The sequence below is a fragment of the Poecilia latipinna genome, unplaced genomic scaffold (genome assembly GCF_001443285.1).
Source record: "Poecilia latipinna isolate Pla-1442-1.1 unplaced genomic scaffold, P_latipinna-1.0 Scaffold2509, whole genome shotgun sequence".
Lineage (NCBI taxonomy): Eukaryota > Metazoa > Chordata > Actinopteri > Cyprinodontiformes > Poeciliidae > Poecilia > Poecilia latipinna.
Genome location: NW_015115125.1, coordinates 41,826 through 64,352, shown reverse-complemented (window position 1 = coordinate 64,352; position 22,527 = coordinate 41,826). Strand labels below are relative to the sequence as shown.

At 38.2% G+C, this 22,527-nt stretch overlaps 3 protein-coding genes across 9 annotated transcripts in view; all 3 read left to right on the top strand.

Moving 5' to 3' along the window:
* The window catches only part of dennd5a (DENN/MADD domain containing 5A), a 35,491-nt gene extending 21,576 nt beyond the window's left edge, over positions 1 to 13,915 (top strand). For 2 of the 6 annotated variants that reach the window (XM_015019939.1, XM_015019941.1), the window contains 18 exons: positions 1,077 to 1,292; positions 1,480 to 1,714; positions 3,253 to 3,403; positions 3,492 to 3,588; positions 3,864 to 3,968; positions 4,328 to 4,459; positions 4,844 to 4,996; positions 5,101 to 5,185; positions 5,272 to 5,359; positions 7,363 to 7,491; positions 7,952 to 8,073; positions 8,159 to 8,304; positions 9,602 to 9,720; positions 9,822 to 10,003; positions 10,265 to 10,347; positions 11,116 to 11,239; positions 12,091 to 12,259; positions 12,411 to 13,915. In XM_015019939.1, the coding sequence (XP_014875425.1) occupies positions 1,077 to 1,292; positions 1,480 to 1,714; positions 3,253 to 3,403; positions 3,492 to 3,588; positions 3,864 to 3,968; positions 4,328 to 4,459; positions 4,844 to 4,996; positions 5,101 to 5,185; positions 5,272 to 5,359; positions 7,363 to 7,491; positions 7,952 to 8,073; positions 8,159 to 8,304; positions 9,602 to 9,720; positions 9,822 to 10,003; positions 10,265 to 10,347; positions 11,116 to 11,239; positions 12,091 to 12,259; positions 12,411 to 12,594 (2,520 nt within the window). In that variant the 3' untranslated portion in view covers positions 12,595 to 13,915. The remainder of the gene's footprint in view (positions 1 to 1,076; positions 1,293 to 1,479; positions 1,715 to 3,252; positions 3,404 to 3,491; positions 3,589 to 3,863; positions 3,969 to 4,327; positions 4,460 to 4,843; positions 4,997 to 5,100; positions 5,186 to 5,271; positions 5,360 to 7,362; positions 7,492 to 7,951; positions 8,074 to 8,158; positions 8,305 to 9,601; positions 9,721 to 9,821; positions 10,004 to 10,264; positions 10,348 to 11,115; positions 11,240 to 12,090; positions 12,260 to 12,410) is intronic. The other 4 variants (XM_015019945.1, XM_015019942.1, XM_015019940.1 and 1 more) reach the window with 3 other exon arrangements.
* A 1,285-nt stretch (positions 13,916 to 15,200) lies between these two features.
* sinhcafl (SIN3-HDAC complex associated factor, like) lies at positions 15,201 to 20,047 on the top strand. 2 transcript variants are annotated; one of them, XM_015019947.1, is made up of 6 exons: positions 15,201 to 15,333; positions 16,374 to 16,542; positions 16,638 to 16,737; positions 16,833 to 16,947; positions 17,633 to 17,786; positions 17,924 to 20,047. In XM_015019947.1, the coding sequence occupies exons 2-6, from the start codon at positions 16,415 to 16,417 to the stop codon at positions 18,087 to 18,089; spliced, it is 663 nt and encodes a 220-aa protein (XP_014875433.1). In that variant the 5' UTR covers positions 15,201 to 15,333; positions 16,374 to 16,414; the 3' UTR covers positions 18,090 to 20,047. The 2 variants fall into 2 exon arrangements, with proteins under 2 accessions (XP_014875433.1, XP_014875434.1); XM_015019948.1 differs by having other exon boundaries at positions 15,203 to 15,333; positions 17,636 to 17,786.
* Positions 20,048 to 22,133: 2,086 nt separating this feature from the next.
* Positions 22,134 to 22,527, top strand: part of scube2 (signal peptide, CUB domain, EGF-like 2) — a 24,158-nt gene continuing 23,764 nt past the window's right edge. The window contains exon 1 of the mRNA XM_015019937.1: positions 22,134 to 22,143. Within this exon, the coding sequence (XP_014875423.1) occupies positions 22,134 to 22,143 (10 nt within the window). The remainder of the gene's footprint in view (positions 22,144 to 22,527) is intronic.

The following is a 22,527-nucleotide window of genomic DNA, read 5'->3' as shown; positions in this document are numbered from 1 at the left end:
ATTTAACAAATTTTAACACTGCAGTCCTGCTTCAGAGCCGCTCGTCGATTAATGTTCACACTCCTATCAGAGCAACACCTGATAAGGAAAAACATGACATTGCAAAAGAATGTCCTTAATATCACGAGACATTGACTACCTCATTTTTTCTTCACTCTTCATCCCCCGTAGTTCTTCCTGAGCGTTAACACGTCTCACTTTGATCTAGATTATGTATGAGAGGAATGGAAATGTTTATTAAACTGGCTATTATTGGTAAGCATCTTACAAATTATTGAAGCCTTTTTGTATCATGCATTGGAATTCTGATGTTAACTCTATTTCAACATATTGTGCAGCTATAAATCTGTTTATTTAGAGTAAGACCAGCACATATTTTTTTTTCACTCTCCTACATCTTGACTAGGTTGCTGTATTATCTCAAAGTTTTGTTTTACCTCCGCGTTTGTCTCTTAAAATGATGGCAGTGTTGTTTTTCAATATTTCAGCTGAAAGATGGTATAAAGCCCATAATACTACTCTAAAACCAAATGTTAATGAAAATACACTTAATTAGGGCATTACAGCCCAGTCACATGATCGACTGTACAGGTTTCAGTTAGCACATTTTTACAAGCTTGTTTGCCAATTTGCAAACGATAATTGTTACAAATAACCACTAGGAGGAATTTGATGGGTGACTAAACTAATCTCTATATGTGAAGTCTAATCCACTTATGCACTAGCGGCAGCCATTAGCTCTCCCTGAACAGATTAGCGAGGCGCCTCTTTATAGTTTGTCAGCTATGAGGTCAATCCTTTCTTATTCTTGATAAACCTGCTGCTGAGTTACTAGAAGTAAAAAGGAAGGAATAAAATTGAGTCCTTAGTTGATGGTAGTAATAACCCTAATGCGATATATTTTGGTTTTTTACCACTTTCAAGGTGGCTTCATTCCACTTTCTGGTGGCTGCCCTGCATGCATCAAAACTATTAGTTTCCTTTCGAAAGCTGATTCGTCAGCAGTCACTTCTTTCGTCTTATTTTAGCGTCGCTGATTATTACATGATGCCTTCATCAATATTTCCTCAACCCAGTTGGAGGTGAGGGATGACGCCAGCTGCAACAAAGACGTGCGTGCTCAGTGCGACGAGGAAGAGCTGAAGATGCACCAGCTCAACATCCAAGTGCGCGAGGTCTTCGCCAACCGATTCACGCAGATGTTCGCCGACTACGAGGTGTTCGTCATCCAGCCGAGCCACGACAAAGAGTCCTGGTTCACCAACAGAGACCAGATGCAGAACTTTGACAAGGTGCGTTGTTGCGGTGTAGTTTTTGACGTGCAAGAAAAATGCAGCAACATTCAGATGGGGGGAGGGGGGGTGGAGAAGGAGGTTACGCAAGCTCATGAATGCAGGGGCAAAAATGATGCAGCGACATATTTTGCAAACCATTTGGAAACAATCTGCATGATTATCACCATTTCATGTCTGTGTGCAGGCCTCCTTCCTGTCTGATCAACCAGAACCCTACCTGCCCTTCCTGTCACGTTTCCTGGAGACCCAGATGTTTGCCTCTTTCATCGATAGTAAGATTCTTTGTCACGACGATGAGGAGAAGGAACACACACTAAGGGTGTTTGATGCCCGTGTGGATAAGATCCGGATGCTGAACGTCCGTACGCCTACGCTGCGGACCTCCATGTACCAAAAATGCACCAACATCGAAGAAGCGGGTAAGAAGAGACAAGTCAGTTATCAGTATAAAATGAGTAATCCGTGTACACGGTATTTCTCGCCTTTTTCCAGTGTAAGATTTCATGAATATAATTATGTAAATTGTAAAACTAATTTCATATGAAGTCAACATTTCCAACCATCACAGATATTTGTTGTCATTCGCTGTCTTGTTTGCAGATGGGCTGATTAAAAAGCGCTTTGAAAAAACAGATTTTGTCGCTGCTGGACCACAAATCATTGGGCTGGAGAAAAACGAGACCAACCATCGTAATATTATGTTTTTGTCTGAAACATCTGTGGGTGGCAGGCGGCTCTTTAACTGTGTATTCAGTTCATTCCATCTGTAAACTCAGAGGACGGGTCGGGCTCCTTTCTGATGCTGGGGGAAAAAAAAAAGAACTTCTGTAATGTCTTTGTTTTAACATATTAATATTATAGGTGTCTGATCCTGAAGAGATGTTTGAATGTTAGAATCATTTCTCCTTATTGGGGTTACCGGATTACATCTAACATGTAACAAGTGATGAAGTGCTTTTTATTTTTGGGAACTTAACCTGTTTGCAGCCTCACCCTCTTTACATTTCACTGATTTCAGGCTGTGTTCCTACACATTTTTATCTCACCCTTTTCTGCTACAAGTCCTTTTCACTGACTGAGATATTCTTATTGACAGCGTGGGCGTGCTGTTGATCAGGCATCTGAAATCACTGTCGAAAGCAGCATTCATTTTACTTCCTTTGAGAGTAATGTCGATGCTCAGCTTTTGTTCTGATGCCGCTTCTGGTTCTGTGGGTGTTGGGGGGAATTTTTTTTTGGTTTTTTTTTTTTTTTTTTTTTTTTTATAAGATTTTCTTTGTTGAGATGCCAACTTGTTATTTTTACATTTTCAGACTTCTTTTAACATACAAGAACACAAATAAAATCAAATAGTCGTAGACAGATGAATTGTGAGGAGAACAAAAGCAAAGAGAATTGCAGTCACAGTGAGACATTTAAAGTCAGGATAACCATATTTAATATCTTTTGAATCTTTACTTGAATAATAGAAACAGTTAAAGTTTGTGTACTAAATTGATTCAGTGCACGAATAGTAATGCATTTCAAGTATTTTTGTGATTTGTGACTTACAGAATGTTAAAAATCCAACATTATGAATTTCATAAGATTACAATATTGTACAAGACGGCATATAAAGAAAAAGTTTATCAGATGCCTACATGTACAGAACATGGACATACTTTTCAGTGAGCCAACTTTTCCGTAATAAAAATTATTTATTTTTTTTTTTAGTTTAAGCCGAAACATTTCAAAGATAGCATTTTTGTGGAATAGTTATAAAAGTTCTACCTTTTCAACTAATTGAACTGACGATACTTGCTGACCTCCACCTGCAAAATTGTATCAATACATAGACTGAACAATCTATAAAGTAAACTGCAGGATTTTAATTAGAAATATGCGACATAAACAAATCCTTATTCCTAAACCAATCTAACCGACCAATCACAAATCCATGTTTTATTCATATCTGCAGAGAAAGCTATTGAGATGAGGGTGGCAAAGATCGACCACACCGCGCTGCACCCCCACCTGCTCGACATGAAGATCGGCCAGGGCCGCTACGAGCAGGGCTTCTTCCCCCGGCTGCAGTCGGACGTGCTCTCCACGGGGCCCACCAGCAACAAGTGAGCATGCCTGAGCCGTTCTGCTCCTTTTGAACTGACCTCTTATGTCCGGTTGCCGCTAAAACGCTGATCAAAGCGCTTTGTGCCGCAGATGGGCTAAGAGAAGCGCTCCGGCTCAGTGGAGGAGGAGAGACCGGCAGAAGCAACACGCCGAGCACCTTTATCTGGACAATGACCAGAGAGAGGTACGAGGTCGTCAAATGGGTTTCGTAACTGGGTTTGTTCAGTCTGTCTGCCTGAGCTTCGGTAAACCTGCTCCTTACGCCTGACTTCTTAATCTGCTTTATTTTTCACCTTTCTCCTGCCATCCTGTCTGCACTCCCACCTCCTCTCGCATATCTGCGTTTTTTTTTTTGTTGGGTTTTTTTTTCATTTTATAAATGTTTTCATTTATTTATTTGTTTATTTTTTGTCTCTGTCTTTCTGCATTTCTTGCCCTCGCGATCTCACACACTCTCAGCATGTAGAGTGTTTGTTTCCGGAGCCGCAGCTCCTGCTGTTTCTTGACTACTACTGGCTCTCGCAGTCCTTCAGGCCCTGTCTGAAGTCGGTGTCTGTGGACCTGGTATGTGATGGTAGACCACAGACCAGATGTGGAAGTCCACTCATGTGGTCTTTAGCACCATCTGCTTCTCTAACTTTCAGCAGCTGAGCTTTATTTGAACTTTTTCATCATTTTAGTTCTGATTGATGTCTCTCCTTTTTGTTTTGCTTCTTAAGCTTGTTTTTAAGACTTGTTGGTATTAAGTTTGACAGCCATAGATGCTATTAACATAAGTACAGTAGCTATTGCACATTTCATTTAAGATGAATACCAATACAACACCAGTAATGTTTAAAGTGTAAGAGCTGGTTTTGAACTGATCCTGGTAAGTGTAGTTGATTATTTATTTCTAACATTTACTTACTGAATTCTCTTGTCAGAAATACATCCAAGAAGCTCGAAACTTGGGCACCACCATCAGACAGCCTAAACTGTCCAACCTGTCGCCCTCCGTCATCGCTCAGACCAACTGGAAGTTTGTTGAAGGATTATTGAAAGAGTGCAGGAACAAGGTTTGTAATTTCCCACTTCTTCCACATATTTACCACTTCAGTTATCAATTGTCAGTTATTTTTATTCAAAGTTATTAAATAAAACCCTAAAGAATAAATAAAATGATTTGATTATTACTTATTTAGCTCATGCTGCAGGTTTTGTAAGTCCTAGTAAGCAGAGATTTATTCCTTTTGAAACTGTAAACCTTTAAAATGTTAATTCGGCTTTGTTTTTGCTGGGATCTTTTTTGTTTTGTTTTGAGTATATTCTTTGAATTTTCTGCTGCGCTTAAATGGGTGTTGGGTTGAGGTTTAACAACAAACTCCTCAATTATTAGTTTGAGTTCTCGGTATTGACATGAGTTCATTCTTTTTTTGTTGTTGTTGTTGTTTTGGCTGTAGACAAAACGAATGCTGGTAGAGAAGATGGGTCGAGAGGCCGTGGAGTTGGGTCACGGTGAGGTTAGCATCACAGGTGTGGAGGAGAACACCTTGATTGCGAGCCTCTGTGACCTCCTGGAGAGGATCTGGAGTCACGGGCTGCAGGTTAAACAGGTCTGGAAAACATCACCACCGTCACGATGATCCAATCACGAGAGATGACTAATTTTGAACAGGAAATAGATTTAATTGCGACTTTCTTCTTCTTCTTCTTCCAGGGAAAATCTGCCTTATGGTCCCACCTCCTGCATTACCAGGACAGCAAAGAGAAGAATGCCACTCCAGGCGGGTTGGGACCTCCAGGTAAACGCTCTTGTCATTTCTCTTTAGGGGTCCAACCAGCTCAGAGAACGGTGACGTTCTCACAGGTGCACTTACTTTCCTCTCAGGGTTCATTCATGACACGGAGCGGAGGAAATCTGATGGCGGTGGATCAGCCATGCCTCCGCTCAGGATCTCCCTGATCCAGGACATGAGGTGAGGAACATCCTGACGAGCGATTAATGCAATCCTCTATTCATGCACTTGTTGACCCAACTACTGATCACGTTGGACAGATGTACAGTTTGGTAGAAGAATGCTGCCCCCTTGTGGTAGATGTTGAACTGGACCACAAAAGACAGCACCATGTTTTCTGTTTTCGGCTAAATGGATGCTTAAGGAACAGTTTAAATGAGCAAATCTCAATTTCCAACAAAATATTAGAAATATCTGTGTGGAAAAATGTCAACCGTTTTCATTTTCAGCAAATGAAGAGTTAAACCTAAATTATTATAAATATATAGACTGCAGCAAAGTATAAGTTCTGATCTTTATAACTTTACAGTCGATGAACTATATCAGATATTTTAATTTACAAAATCAGTCCTGTGAGTCACACATGAAGTATATTTTCAGAAAAATACACTTTTTTTTAAAGTTTTAAATGTGAATTAAAAAATTATTCTGCACATGCTTCATGTTGCAGCAACTTCTTAAAAACTTCCTTTTTTTAAACTCGTGTCATTACAGAGGCAGAATTGACTCTGCTGCAATGAAACCTGTTTTAAATATTGTTGATGGATCTGGCTAAAATTGGAAAACATCAAATCAATACATTTGTGTAAAAGAAATAAATAAATAAGGTTTAATAAAATACATTAACAGTGAGGGAAATCGTATAAAAGGACTTGTATAAATAAATACATAAATATAATTATGAAAATATTCATAATAGAAAAGTTTTTATTGTAAAGTTTTACTACTAAAGTTAGCTTTTTCGTAAGAGCTTGAAACGTAACCATGTGGCAAAATGTGCAAACTTAGGGCAAAGATAAAGAGGATGGCATGTTTCTAATCTCCCAGATGACTTATTTTTTGTGTCCAACTAAAAATGTTTATCAAGGATGTTTAAATGTGCAGAGAAGTCGCCTTTTCAGAGATGCTCTAGTCTCCTTCAACACATTTCCGTGCTTTTAACACCTTTGTAAAGGTGTGTGACTGCGGACCTCGCTGCCATCTACCAAAAGGATTCGGTGTTATGCGTTCTGGGCTTACATGAAGAAGACACAGAGTGAGTCTGCGTGGAACAGCGAGTTACTTCCAGCCTAATTATCACACCTCCCACCAGTCTCACTGAGACGAAAAGAAAGGAGGAGGGGGAAGGGGATCATCTCGGGACACGGCCACGCAGCTCTACTTTATGTTGCGAATACATCCTGCTCCATGTTGTTGTAAATGTCTGACACCATTAGCAGAAGCACAGTCCTCTAAATGAATGCATTATTTAATAGCAGCTACCGTGTTGCTGTTATCATTTTCACCATTTTAAAGCTTCCGATCAAAAGCCTAGGCCTTTGTTTACTCTCTGGATTCTGACATGACCAGCTCACAAATGTTTCCTTCTGGAGCAGAGAAATCTAGGTTAGTAGGTTTGAACGTGGGTGGAGACAGCAGAGTGGGTGTGGAAGGTGGAGGAGGCGTAGATGTGGCGCGCCTACGGCACAGGTGGAGTGGAAGGGAATCTGTCTGGACATCAGCGACATGATGGTGGCTGGAAGCCATCTCAGAGGGACCGGCTTTCACATTAAGGGAATGTGCAGTGGTTGAAATGCCGCTCGGAGAAACAACTTTCCCAGCCTGCTGTTGTGACGGGAATATGGTGTTCAAATCATAGCGATAAATTTTAAAAAGTACATGCTTTTTTTTTTTTTTTTTTTTTCAAATTATGTCTTTGGTTTTCATATAGAACAAAGCTCATTTGAATTAAGAAGTTATTAAATGGCAAACAGAAACTTTATGTGCAAGTTTTCACTGGTGTGGCACATTTTATACACATGCATAAAGAAATGTATCCATTCAAAATGGTTCCATGTGTAGTATGGCATCAGCCTCTTGTATCTCCCCTGTAATGATACTCCTTCAGCTTATTTACCCTTTTGTGTGTTGCCTTTGAGTTTGTCTTCCTTTCCTGACACCTGAACCCATCATTTCACCTGCAGACACATCCAGAACATCGGGGAGATCAAGACCGACGTGGGCAAGGCCAGGGCCTGGGTCCGCCTCTCCATGGAGAAGAAGCTGCTTTCCAGACACTTGAAGCAGCTGCTGTCAGATCACGAACTAACAAAGTGAGCTGAACTACCACTCTGCATTGGCGGCAATTATTTCATTGTATTTAGAGCTGCAGCAGTAACATTTTAAAGTATATCTTTCTGCCCTTGATTTGTTTTGCACGTGCAGGAATGTCCGTTTTGAAAGGCAGACCGTGTGTGATTAAGCCATTTATAATGCATTTCTTCTGGAATTGCAAAGCATCATATTGTAGTCCAGACTGCATGAATAATTCAGACTTCTTCATAATTGATATCTGGGGGACAAACTGGGTTTGGGGAAGTTCTGTCTGCCTTTCCGACCGTAGAGTCGCTTTTCTCCGAAAACCTGAACCACAAAAACTGTTCAGTTTTCCCAATTTTATTTGCCTGCCATCTTTATCAGATCAGAATAATTACCAAATGTCAGAAAATCCTGTGATTTGGTCAGTGTCATGTGTCTTTTAATACCCTTTGTCAATTGTCTTCTGCTTTTTAGAAAGCTGTACAAGCGTTACGCCTTCCTGCGCTGTGACGACGAGAAGGAGCAGTTCCTTTACCACCTGCTGTCCTTCAATGCCGTCGACTACTTTTGTTTCACTAACGTCTTCACAACCATCAGTGAGTGTCGCCTAAAAATGCACCCTGTTCGTATTTTATTGATTTGAGCTGCCAGAACGACGTTTCCCTTCTCTCCGGCTGCCAGTGATCCCTTACCACGTGGTGATCGTGCCGAGCAAGAAGCTTGGCGGCTCCATGTTCACAGCCAACCCCTGGGTGTGTGTTTCCGGGGAGCTGTCGGAGACCGGAGTCCTGCAGGTCCCCAGAAACACCTTGGAGATCACTTTTGAGGTTTGTGTCCTGACTGCTAAAACATTGTTGTTGGTTTTTTTTTGTTTTTTTTAATAAAATCAGATCTGCGAGAAGTGCAATAACATGGCAACAATGAAGGCTCGCACGTTGTTTTTAAAAGGTGGTGCTCTTTTTATTTACGTTAAACTGTTTAGACTTCTAAGGGGATGATTGTACATGTTCAAATCTTCTCCACCACGTGTTTGTTGTGATGCAAGATGTTTTAACTGCATTAGTTTAGCAATCTGAGTGTAGTTTGTGTTTACTCTTCTTAAGTCTAAAGGTTTTAGTGAACTCCCTGAAACAAGAAAAAGCAGCTGCCCACTGTTGCTGTCTGGTAAAAGTACTCATTATGTGTCTATCTTCCTAGTATAGTGTTTTGTTTGACAGCTTTCCAGTCTGTGATTGAGGTGTCTGATTTTTTTTATTTATTTTATATTTTTTTTTTGCACTCTGTATAAACACTAAGCATTGTATTCTCCTTTCTCACATTAGAACTGTTAGATTACCTTATCAAGACATTCGAAATCTTTCTTTGAGATTTTTGTAACATCATGGGTTTATTTGCATGTAGAACCTGATCACTCGGATCGGATACTCACGCCAGGTGTGACCAGCCACCCTCACAGTTGTCCATTTGTATCTGAAGAAAATAGGACGCATCTTAAAGCCAGAACAGAGCCTGACTTCAATCTGCTTTTAAGGTCTTATTCACAGAACAGTTCTGCAATATGGCTGTAAAAGGGAGCTCCTCTTTTAAACCACTTGAGTTGTTCACTCATGATCTCCTGTGAGGATAAAGCGGTGACCCCTCCCCCCACTTCACACTTCCTTGCCAACTCTGCTCAGCAAGGACCTCCTTTACCATCTTAACAGCTGCTCATTGACTACAGCAACTGGTGCCATTTTACAATCGCACTGCGGTGGTTAAAAAAAGCTTCTGAAGCCTAGCCTGAAAGTGTTTATCCTTAACGCTTTAATATGGGCCAGGAACTCCTCAAACACACAGCAGTAGAGAGGATCACGTCAAGACTGGAACCAGTCTTGGAGATGGCTTCACAGACGCTCGTTGTTCTCTGGACAGTAACAATAATAAAAAAACATAAACATTAAATGTAATATAAATTAACAATGCTATTTGAGACATCAACAGAATGCGAGAAGGTACCAAAAGTTGATGACGACAGTGTTTGACTTTACGTTTTTGCTCTCTTCCAGAGAGAGTGAATGCATAAATTTGCTTTTTCTTTTTTTTAATTTCTACGTTTTAACATTGTTGTGGTTCTCTGTGTTTTAGTGTCAGAACCTGGGAAAGCTTACGACGGTGCAAATGGGTCACGACAACTCAGGACTGTACGCCAAGTGGCTTGTGGAGTGCGTCGTGGTCCGGAACGAGATCACAGGGCACACTTACAAGTAAGTTGGCCTCAAAGGGAAAAAAAAAAAATTAGTATCATTAAAAAAAAAAAAAAAAAAAAAAAATTCCCTTTTAACCAACTCTCTGTGCTTGGTGTTAGGTTTCCATGCGGTCGCTGGTTGGGGAAAGGCGTGGATGATGGTAGTCTGGAGAGGATACTGGTGGGAGAGCTGATGACCCCGACTACTGAAAACGATGAGAGGATGTGCCGCACGCCACCCATGCAGCAGTCTCCAGGGATGATGAGGAGATTTGTTACCATCTCACCAAGCAGCAAACCCAGTCAGTTAATCATCCTCATTGCTCATATCTTAACCATTTTATTAAAATTATTTTTTCCCCCCCACCCTCTGTGTTTAATTAAGCTGCTCCTTTAAGGATTATGTTGATCACCGTGTGATGTCCAGCCATCACAGAAATGAATGCATGAATGACAAAACAAAATGATCGAGAGATAAAACCCGGTTGGGGATTTGTCTGCCTGATCGTGCTTCCGTCTTTGTTTTTAGAGCATCATTGTTTACTCTTCCCCTCCCCTTTCAGAGTTGAACACAGGCCAGATCCAGGAGGGAGTGGGAGAGGCCATCAATGGGATCGTGAAACACTTCCACAAGCCGGAGAAGGAGGTGAGAGATGAGCAGCCTAGACAGGCCCGAACACGTAGTTCTATTATTCATCACGTATGTAGAAAAACGCACCCGGGTACTCCCTTCGACCCCTCTAAACCTTCAGTTACTACAATGGGAAATTCAAATATAATACTGCTGTTTTGTTTTGCTCTAAATTTTATGTTGTCTTTTTTTTTTTTTTTTTTTTTTGCACCCTCAGTGAATCTGTACAAAAACAAAAAAAACCCACTAATTATTGTGTAGTGAATGCAAGTTCAGTTGACATTTTCAATTAAAAGGAAGATGCTCAGTGAGGATTATTTAGGAGCATTAAAATCTAACGCTTGATTGTAGGGTTGATCACTAACTCACTGTTAGGAAAGAACAAAGAGCCTTTATGGGGAAATCCCCTTAACTCTCACTCCACCTTTTTTAAGAGACCAGAGGAACAAAGGAGCCTGACGAGAACTAAAAGTTATTTCTCAAATTAGTCAAATTTTCATTTGGTTGTTTCACCAAGTCTGTTACCACATCCAGATTGCTGATACAGTCATCCATAGTATTTATGTAAAAAAATAAAATAAATCAAACTAAGAAAATTGAGTCACCATAAATCGAATAGTTTAAATATTGGTGTGAGGTGCAAACACCCGCAGTCCTATTTTTGTGAAATATTTTGCGAAGGACTTCATATTTTTAGTAGATTGGTCTCGTGGTGTTTTAATCAAAGAGCTGTGTTTTGTTCTCTGAATCCTCTCCAACTCCATGCATTTGTTCCCTCCACAGAGAGGCAGTCTGACGCTGCTGCTGTGTGGGGAGTACGGTCTTGTCTGGGCTCTGGAGCAAGTTTTCCAGCACGGTTTTAAATCACCTCGACTCTTTAAGAACGTCTTCATCTGGGACTTTTTGGGTAGGAACTTGAGCTTTCTAAGACTAGTAGACTGGAGGTTTAATTTTCTTTCCCCCCTAGCATTTGAGAATAAAGCAAGTATTAAACTCGTATATTTCGAAAGTAGCAACACTAAGGAATTTGAAATTGACAGAACATGAAGGTAGCTGCAGAAAATGCATTAAATTTAATAAGGGGATAACGGATAAAGCAGAGATGCATATCATGATAATAGATGCAAACTTTAGAAATACCATGATATGGTTCTGAATATTTCTCAATAAATATAGCAAATTTTCTAACACAAAACACTCTGACAAAACCCACAACAAAAAGATGAATGTTTTCCAATTTGACTTGTGAATTAAGCATTTTTTGTTTCCCTGGTCTTTTGTTGCATTTTCTGTTTAGGCCTTTTGTAAAATGCTGCGGTTGATGTTGAAAACGTTACGAGTAATGGCACATGAGGCCAGCTTAAACAATATGCTGTTTTTATATCTAGATCAAAACATGTTTTTATGGTTTCAATGAGAGCGTAAAGGCCTTCCATGGCTGCATGGACTGGTTCAGCATAACAATAAGCTCTCCTGTGTCTTAAGTGTTTTGAAATTTATTATTTATTGTGTTTTTGCCTTGAAATGAAATGCTCTGTTGCAAGCAATGTAAGGTTGATAGTTCAGCCAGTCCCACTGCAGCTAATTAATTGCTTGAATTAGTTGAATCAAAAACAACAATTTGGTTAAGAGTTGTGTAAAAATGACTCTCTGAAACACTGCAAACATAAAACAAATCACTTCTGTTTTAACTTGAGTGATTGCATATGACTGTGCAGTGAGTAATAATGTCTTTGGATGATTTTAACCGTTCAACAGAGAAGGCACAAGTGTACTTTGAAAGTGCCGAGCAACGGGAGGCGACTCCAGATGAAAACTGGCAAACCAGAGTGCGCCACTTCTGCCGCTTCATGCGAGCCATCAACAGCACGTCGAGAAACATTGGCAAGGACGGGAAGTTTCAGATGCTTGTCTGTCTGGGAGCAAGGTGAGTAAAAGGGAGCGAGCAACGTACACCGTTAAAACTCGTGATAATTTTGCTGGATGTTTGTAATGAGGATTTTTGCCCATTTTAATGTTTTCTGGATTCCCTAAAGGCTGCTCCGTTGATTTTGCGTGTTTGTCTCTTCCTCTCACAGGGACCATTTGCTGCATCACTGGATCGCTCTGCTGGCAGATTGTCCAATCACCTCCCAGATGTACGAGGACAGTGCACTCATTAAGGACCGCTCACTGGTAAACTCTCTGATCCGAGTGCTACAGACTCTGCAGGAGTTCAACATCACCCTGGAGGCTTCGTTAGTCAAAGGAGTTGGCATCTGAAACCAAACCACGCTCTCCACCAGTCGTACCCAACAGGAATATCGCAGAGGACCACTAAGAGAAAAGAATAACTGAACTTCTTTTTAATGCAGGAACAGACTTGAACAAAGAACACTTTCTGGCTTACTGAAGCTACTGTCACATTTGCCATATGTTAAGTGCAATGAGCCTTTCAAGATTTATTTTTATCCTCGATGATGATGATGCCATTAGATGTTAAAGAATTATGTTTTCTATTATGGATCATGGTTTTCACAATATTGAGGATGACCTTGTGCTATAATGTTTTACTGAAAGCTCAATATTTTCATTGTTGCCGTGACTTAATGACAGAGGTTCTATTTAAGGGAAAGTGAGGATTAAAACTGTTAATATATTTTCAGATAAAAACAGTATTATTTTGTTAAATCGGTGCAGTTGCTTGCTCTGTTGTCAAATCTGATTTTTAAATGTCATAACGCAGAGTTTAAAGCAAATGATGTAGAAGTATGCTTTATAAGTATGCGTATGACAGGCTGGCTCATAGAGTGGTAGGCGATTTTCTTTTTTTTTTTTTTTTTTTTTTTTTGTTTGACTCTTTCCCGAGCAAACATACATGTATGTATGCAAATATTTTATTTGGAATACCTTCAGTCGAAGAAAAGGTCCTCCTATCACGATGAGACTGTGTGGCTCGAGCCTTCTCCTAGTGACGAATGGTATGTTCAGTTGGTTTCAGGAAAAAAAAAACCAAGTCTTGTGTTCCAGAGCGCACCAAGAGATGCTTGACCCTGTTACTTTTGCAAAGTTAACAACTTCAACCTTCAGTGTAAATACCTCCCTGCAGCCATTTCCTTCTACCATCATTGCAGCCCTTACACTACATGTACTCTGTTCTTTGAATTACAACGTGATGACCTGAGTAGTTCCTGTGCTGACTTCTGACCTCCTGATAAGTATGTGAGGAGCTCAAAGGACTGTTTTATTTCCCCACACTTGTTCCTGGTTTTTGTCATCATGGTTTCTTGCTATGCAATAACTACAAGAGAAAACTGAGATATTACCGGGCTCTCTCCATTTACATAGGATTGGACTTTATCTTGCGGAATAAGGGATTTGATATGTGACTGACTTTTTTTTTTTGTGTGTGTGCCAACGGCGTCTGGAATGACTGTGTTGTACTCATCTGTGTATGACCCACAAAAGCATCTTGGGAGATATATATTTTTCTTTTCCAGTACAGTTGTACATTTATCGACATACTTGTGTAATGTAGTGTTTACTAAGTGAGCAACCGTGTACAGTGTAAAAATATTAAGAATAAAGCATCTGTAAAGCATTACTCTGGGCCTCATTTATTTCAAAAGGGTATGTTATTATCGGCAAGTCGGAAGATGGTAACACTTAATTGAGACCAATTAAGTGCTCCAATCACTTAATTGATCTCAGAAACAGCTTTTTATTTTCCTTTAGAGATTGAAGGTTTTTTTAAGTTACTAATGATAAATAAATCTTAAGTATCATTTTGATGTTCTTTTTTCTGTGACTAATACAACCAGTGCTTGTTCTTTAAGTTTTGGTCTAAAAGAATGTCAAATGACAAGATTTTTGTTTTTGAGTATGTGTCAGAAATTTATTTAGGAGGCAAGCACATGCCTAATTTGTCCTCAAACTCTAGATTACATGAACATTTATTTCTAATTTAAGGATTCAAGTATATTGTCTTGTGGAAAAGGAATGAAAGCTGAATGTTTCAAAGGAGAATATATATTTGTGACATTTTATCAAGGGGAACTGACATAAAGGCAGAATATTATTTACAGTCCATTTGTTCTCCTGGTTTGTGGCAGTATCTCTGAACAGATTTCAGAGTAAATTGAGGGACCAAAGGCTTTTAAAAAGGTTTGCCTTAATTTGTAAATCTACATTTATAATTGTATCATCTAAAAGTTATTTAGGTGACACTAAGGACTGTTAGTTCTTCTAAATTGTTTTTGATTTATTTTTTAAAAAACTGTCAACATATGACTACTTTAACAGTTTACTTTTTTGCAATAGGGAACATAGTCTGTGTTATATAAAAAATGACTTGTTTAAACTTCCTAAGCAGTGTTATGTATGGTTATGGGTTTGTTAGCCTTCAGTAATATATAATCGTTATTTGCTTGGGTGCTTGTTCTGTTTAAAATTGTACATTTGCCCAATCTCTGGCTGTTTTGAATTCCCTAATTTGTTTGAAATAGCTTACACGTGCCCAAAATACTGCTAAATCGGTGTTTTACAATAGCTAACTAGTACTTGTATCTTTAAAGGTATAATATTATGGTTTCATATCTCATGCCAAGGCGTTAATGATCAGTTATATTCTCTATTGAATGCGCTTTCTCAGCTGTGAAAACGTAAACAAAGTCGTTCGCGCCATGTCAGGGAGCTGTTTTTCTTTGAAGCCTCGGGCCAGGTGGCTTATGGGACTATGAGTTCAAAAAGAGGCCCTTCATCACTGACGTAGCCGTGTTTTCCCCCGTCATTCACTACGCCTCCCATCATTCATGTTGTCTGAAGAGCACGAGAAGACGGTGGCGATTGGTCGAGCCCAGGTTCAAACCCAACGGCTGCACTCCTTATATGGTCATTGTCCGCTCGCCCTTTCATTCCAGCTTTTTATGTAAAACACATTCTAATGACCAGCTGTATGCAGCAGTAGTAAGAGCATGCGCAGTACGTGAAAAGAGGACGGCGAAGATTCAAAGTTTTTGTTCAGTAAGTACACTGTTATTTTCTTTGTACAAGGTTTATATTATTTTGACTTTTACACACTTGTTATATGTGGAACTTGCGGCCATATTGTAAGGTTCTGGTGTCCTGACGTGTGCGTTCGTTGTCGTTTTGGGTTAAACGTGTAAAGACTTACCATGTCGACAATGGGATAACGTGGAAGTGAACGAGAGCGTGGCCTCGTCGGCTAGCACTCATGCTAACGGCTAACAACAATGAGCCATATTTGGCGCACTCGCAGACGAAAAGTTTTAATCTGAAGGGGAAGACGGTGTCTGCCTTAACTTTGTGTTTCTAGCTATCGAGTTAAACCCTTGCATTAAGTGTGTCCAAATGTCGTTGTTTAAGTTGTTTAAATATTGCGGTAGCTTTTTGTCTTTGGTTTCAGAAAGTGCAGCTGCCCGCTTTTTGTTTGGGGCACTCACTTCAGACAGATCCGCCGCTTAACAAAGTCCCGTAGTAGATACATGCATTGAAGTTACATATAAAGACTAGCTTATCATTTTTTGTCGACCACATTTGTGTTCAACATTACCGCTCATTTTGCGGATAAAGCGGTACTCGTGTGATTGTGGGTGTAACGTCCTAGACAGTTGTGTTTGTTTAGGATAAAATTTCAAACAAATCGGTTCACTTAACTCGACCTAAAGTTTAGTTTTTATGCCGTAAAATCCCTTCATAACATTAGATTCATGTTACTGATGTTTGCCTTGTGCTAGTTTGGTGTTGTTTGGCTTTAAGCTCCGTAAGATCATGAAACAAAGTGTTTTTATTTTTTCAAATATTGTTATGCTGCTTTTAGTGTTTTTGAGACTTTAATTTTACAACCTGACACTTTAAATCTGTGTGTTCGCAAGATTTGCTATTAAAGGTTTAAAAGGGTTTCAATATTTCTGTGTATGTGTGTGCGTGTACGGACCGCCCCCTTTTAATAGCAGAAAGCACAACTGTGTGCAGACATCTATGCTGATCAGAAACCAGCAAGCACCGAGACCATTACGGATCGTGTCTTCTTACATTTCCAGGAGTTTTCTTTCCTTGACTTACACCGACCAGCAAATTCAGGATGTTTGGATTTCACAAGTCAAAAATCTACCGGAGTAATGACGGCTGTTGCATCTGTAAGACCAAGTCCTCTAGTTCACGCTTCACGGACAGCAGCAGATATGAAGAGACCTTCAGGATGTGCTTTGGGTACAACCTCTTATTCCATCATATCATACATTTACACGCCAGTAATAGTTGCTTGCCTAGACCTAATTACCCTTTTCGTGTTGCATTAATTTTAGACTCTCAGAAGATCGTGTTGGAGACATTTGTAATGCGTGTGTTCTGCTGGTGAAGAGATGGAAGAAGCTGCCTCATGGCTCCAAGAAGAACTGGAATCATGTAAGTAATGCCTCCAGTTTAGCACACAGGTATACTGTGCCATGTTTTCAAGTACAAGTTAACTTTGTTGTGTGTTTTTAATTGCTTTTCCTCAGGTGGTTGATGCTAGAGCTGGCCCAGGTTTTAAGGTGACAAAACCCAAGAAGATCAAGAACAGTGATGGGAAAAAGAAGAGCAAACTAAAGAAGCTTCACAAGTTTAAGAGGCAAAGTAAGTAGTTCAATATTAAGAAACATGTTGTCTTCCATTGTTAAAAGTTATAAGTAATTTAGCAAAAATAAGATATTTGAAATCCATGCATATCTTTGTTTTTTAATTCACACTGATGCTCTTTTGACACTTGTGTATTGTCTTTTTTGTTTTGTAGTTTAGTATACTTGCTTAAAACATTTTGTATTCCTAGTAAAATAATCAATAGTTGTGATTTAATGTCCAATACAACTATATTGTAAAAAATAACATTTCCTAAAATCTCAGTTTTCCAAATCAGTGCATTTTCATTCCACATTAGATTTTTTTTTTTAGTTTTCATCTCCATATAAACTAAATGCCTTTGTTTAATAATCTCTAGCAGCACCTAGTGGCTAATTTAAATAAAGCATGCAATGTGTCTTGTTTTCTATTTTCTAGTTCACACTTCATAAACAAGTGACATCTGACTTGTTTTGTGTGTTGGCTTCACTTTTATATAGGATTCAAAATTCAGCTTTGGTGATGCACACATTTGGTATTTGAACTCTTTTTGCAGAATAAATCATCTGCAATCTTTCTTTCAATATAATGAATAAAATGGTGACAAGGCAAGTAAATACTGCCACAAGTCCTGATTATTCCAGTGGTTCTGAAGGTAAATGTAAATTTCTTTCAAGTTTATTTCTGTTTAATTTTTTTTAAGCAGACTCAGATGCTCACAGCACGACGTCCAGCATGTCTCCTGCCCAGTCTCCCAGTTACAGCAACCAGTCGGATGACGGTTCCGACATCGAGTCCAAACAAAGACGCTCATCTCCTTCAATCTTCTCCTTCCTGGATCGTTCTTACTGGAAGAGGTAAGATATGTTCATGGCTCCATCACAAAACAAAAATATCACATTTTTATTACACGTTTTCTTTATTTTACTCTGATTAGTCTCTTACCATATATTTATTTATTTATTTTCTTTTTCTTTTCTTTTTTTTCTTTTAGGCAAAAGGTGTGCTGTGGAATCATCTACAAAGGTCGGTTTGGAGAAGTGATCATCGATCCCCGACTTTTCAAGCCTTGCTGTAGCTCAAAAAAACAGAAGACACTGCCCACGCAGGTGCCCACACTCCAACCCCAGCTCCCAGAAGATTTGAAAGAAACCTGGTGAATGGTTTTTGTCAATCTCCCTTTTTCCTTTATGGGGCTATCCATGGCATCCACCTGGATTTGTCTCCAGTGGCAGACCTCATTTTCATTCCCCGTTAGATCAGTTAATGTTCGTCTTCGTAATAATCATTTTTATATGGGTATTTTTTTATCTTTTTGTATAGAGTTGAGCTCTTTGTTTTAAAAGTAAAAATAATAAAAAAAAAAAAAAAAAAATTTGGGCATTAGTGTTATTTATAGGATAAGGATTAAATTTGGTTGACTTAAATTTTTGGTCCTAGATTGCGTTTGGTTATTTTTGTACTGAATGATCAATTTTTGTAAATAATTTCTGTTTTTATTTCATATCAGGACTGCTTTATTTTTTATAACTTGTAATACTGTAATTGTGTGTATGAAAGACACCAGCTATTTCCAATACCAGCGTCGTGTGTTGAAGGAAACCTTCAACATTTTTGCTGCAATGTTTTGTCATCTTTTAGCTTTATTCGTTTCTTCTAGTGCACAACTTGCTTTTGATAACACACAAGGATAATTAGCAAATCTGTTCTGTAAAAAATGCAATTTCTTTAAATGTGTACAGATTAGACACGTTGGACATAAACAGCTTTAGCCACCAGTTTGAAACACTCAGTTTTAATTTGCTCAGCAGTTTGTGCACATTAGACCATGCTTGCAGTACGTCCCTCTGCTTGTTGGATTGACAGTTTTTATTTATTTGTTTTGTACAGCCTCCAATGAAATTACATTGCATGTTGTAAAGCAAATTGTTTTTTTTTTTTGTTTGTTTTTTTTCAATGAATTTTGTAAATACAGCATTTTTGGCTCTTGAGTTTTCAAAAAAAAAAAAAAATTACATGAAACAGCAAACCACTACATCTGAAAGGTGCTGAAGGCATGTTTTTTTTTTTTTTTTTGTTAGCTTTTTTTTTTTCTTTTCTTTACGTTAAAAGACAGCTTGATAACTCATTATTTCCTCAGGTATGTTTCTCAAAAGGCTTGCGTTGTATTGACTTGTGCTATGTGCAGAAGTAGGTGTAAAATGCAGGAATCAGAGAAACTCACCTGCAGAATCAGTGAGCTGTGAACATCTGTTTTCTGCTGTCAAACTGAACATGCTGGAGACCAGTACTTACTCTACATCTTTGCGCTTAGAGAAACATGTTCATCAAAAGAAGCAATTGTCTAAAGTTCAAACTATGCAGACATTTTGAATGTGAGAATTGCTCTGGGGCTTTTAGTCACTTTTAGAGGGTGATTGGCCCCCCTTTTTTTTTTTTTTTTTTTTTTTTTTTACACCAAATTGGCTCTATTGTTTCAGCAATAATGTCATCATCGTCACCAGTCAATGTCTCAAAATGTATGTATGCCATGTTAAAAATATTGCTTATATTGCACAGTTATTGCCATGGTGTATACTGTCTCAGTACTACAGTGACAACGGTTGCTGTTTTCTTTTTCTTTTTCCTTTTTTTTTTTTTTTACATTTTTGTAACCAAACTCGACTTAAAGTAATTGACAGGCACTGCTCTGTAAAGTTGCTTAATATATATAAACTGTATTCTGCGGCAGGGTAGTGAAATGCTGAAAAATTATGATTCTTATTGAAAAGAGGTAAGCTGCTTCCTTTGTAAGCTGGAAAATAAGCTGTTTTTTATCTTTAGGAAGTTGCCATGTTTTTGCAAGGTACATTTTGGGATGTAAGATGTGCCTTTAACGAATGACCTGACCTTTTTCTCTATGATTCGTATGTAATTTATATTTATTTATTACACAACCTTTTTTTTTTTAACTAAAATTTTGAGCTAACTGGTGTTGAGCCTTTCAGAAAAAAAAAGTCTGTTTCTAATTTTGTGCACTTCCTTTGAACATGCAATGTATGTTTTTTTATTATTTTTTTTAATGCTTTTTGTATACTGTACCACAAAGTAGATCTGTATAATAAAAATTAAAACAAAACTGTTCTCCTGTGGTATTTTCTTGTACAACTAGGTGGTGGGCAAAAGCCGTACATGGTCGATATGTTATGCCGACAAGACAAAGAGTGTTAGACATTTGTTATAGTACAGTTCAAGTCTGTGAATTCATGTACCTCCCATCTGCAGCCAAATCCAATGAAAAAACTTTGAATGTTCATCAGGAATTATGAAGCACTATTATTCAAGTGTACTTTATTAGGTTACAATTTTTTTGAAAGTAAAATTCTTTGAAACTTCAAGTCTCTAAAAACAAAAAAAAGTACATGGCCTGATTCGATTAAAAAAACCATAAAAATCCGCCTGGATGCAGATAGAGGGCGCACTTTGTTTACTAATAGCTGGATTCATCAAGAACAGAGTGGAGAAGTGTTAATTTACAGCAATGTTATAAAGAATTACATATCGTCATAAAGTCAATATTTCCAATATTTTATTGAAATAAACTTTTAACAACCTTCTTTTATGTAAACTGGCTGTGATTTGTAAATTAAAAAGACAACACTCCATATGTTTTCCATCTGTTCAAGGAATCTACCCCACAGTTTTTAATTTAAGCACTGCATATATTTTCACTTTAAAGTTTTAAATGTATCAAGGAATTTTTAGACAAACATCTGTATTTACCACGTAATCCCATGTCTGTAAACATCAGAGTAAAAAACATTGATATTGGATTCTTTTGGTAGAATTGTCAATAGGAAATTGAAGCTATTGGCAATAATTTCTATAATCTCCTACAGCACTCGATACTAAAACCCGATATATATTTCACAATATATCTGTACGTCACTCTTGGAGCACTGAAGCACTCCAACCTTGTTATCTATTGTTTTGTGCAACTCCCTGTACTTTTTTCACAATTCTCTAAAGGTTTTTTTTTTGTTTGTTTTTTTTGGCTAATTTAAAATGTTTGTTTAAATGAACAAACATTTTTGCTTGTTTCCTTATCCACTTCTCTGTGGATTCTGTGATAATGTGGAGACAAGGTCCTGTTGCAGCAAACAATCCCAAATTGTGGCACTTCTGCTTCCATATTTTGTGGTTGGTCTTCTCCTGAAATGCTTTACATACTTTCCTCTGTTCTGGTGCCCAAATGATTTGGTTTCAGACAAAGATCATTAGTCCTGAAATCCTGGTCTGTGTTTATTTTCTTATGAAACTTTAGTCTGATCTTCATGTTTTGTTTAGAGAACAAAGATTTTCTCCTCTTGCACCTCAAACGAAAGTTAACTCGAGCGGTCTGTTTCAGATTGCACAGGTATGCACTTTCATTTCAATAGTCAGAAGAACCTGCTGTAGGTCCTGTGATGTTGTTTTAGGGTTTTTGGAGACTTCTTTTAATATCTTGTGGTCTGCTTTCAGGGAAAACTTTCTTGGATAGCAAGATCTGAGCATGTTGGTGGTTGTTTTAAATGCCCTCTACTTATAGACTATTTCCCGTAGGCTTACAGGGAAACGACTGATCTCACTTTCTTTTGAGACCTCTTTAAGTGCCTGACGAGACTCAAAAGCTGCTGCAGTCTTCACCCACATCCATGACGTCAACATGTGGGTGTGTGTGTGTGTGTGTATTTTATAAAAATGAAATTGTTATAACATTTTATAAAAAGTTTAAAAAGTACTTTTCTTCTACTTTGTTTTGTTTGTTATATGATCTGGCTGTTTTTAAAAATATATATTTTATATATATGGGTAACAAAACCTATTTGTGCAAATATGTTTAAAAAAACCCTCAAAGGTCCTTATTTTAAGTCAATGTTAGTCATTGCTCTGTGGCTATTAAAATAAGTAATTCAAACTTTAGTCTCAGAATTTTGACTTTAATTGGCATATTAAGAAAATACTTAACTCTGACATGTTCCTCCAAAAAGTTATTTTGTTCTCCTTGTGCTTAATTCACATCTCTGTCACTGAAACTGGTTGCTCCCAGGTGCCCATCTACATTAAAATCAGATTTTTTATTTATTTATTAATTTTTTTTTTACCAGTGGCCCTTCCATACTGCCCATGGACGGTTCTAGAAGAGGCTAATAGGGGCCAACATCTCTGTAGTACTGATCTCTATTATGGCCCATTGTACTGAAGAGATTGTATTAAGTCAACTTTTTATGATGATATGCTCTGGAGACTAATTGGTGCCCAAGGACCAATTAAATTTTTACCTTCACAATTTTGCTTAAACAATTAATTAAAATGTTACATGTTGCACTTTTAGCTTAAATTGTACTAAGATGAAATCACAGTTTTCGTCTGCTGGATCAGGGGTCTGCAACTTCCAGCTCTGGAGCTGCAAGTGACTCTGGCTCTGTGGCTCACTTAATTCATTAAACCATGAGATAAATGCCTTTTCTTTTTCTTGTTTCATTACTTTTCTCTGTGCCCCCATAAAAATTTAAATGATCCCCACCCTGCCCCCCTGGAAAGAACCACCAGTTTATAAAATCTAATAAATTACATATT

What these genes read in the sequence shown, in the direction of transcription:
- sinhcafl (XM_015019947.1), top strand. Translation starts at nt 16,415, where the DNA reads ATGTTTGGATTTCACAAGTCAAAAATCTACCGGAGTAATGACGGCTGT. An exon ending in ACCTTCAGGATGTGCTTTGG is followed by an intron (nt 16,543 to 16,637) that starts GTACAACCTCTT and finishes CATTAATTTTAG; the next exon opens with ACTCTCAGAAGATCGTGTTG. An exon ending in TCACAAGTTTAAGAGGCAAA is followed by an intron (nt 16,948 to 17,632) that starts GTAAGTAGTTCA and finishes ATTTTTTTTAAG; the next exon opens with CAGACTCAGATGCTCACAGC.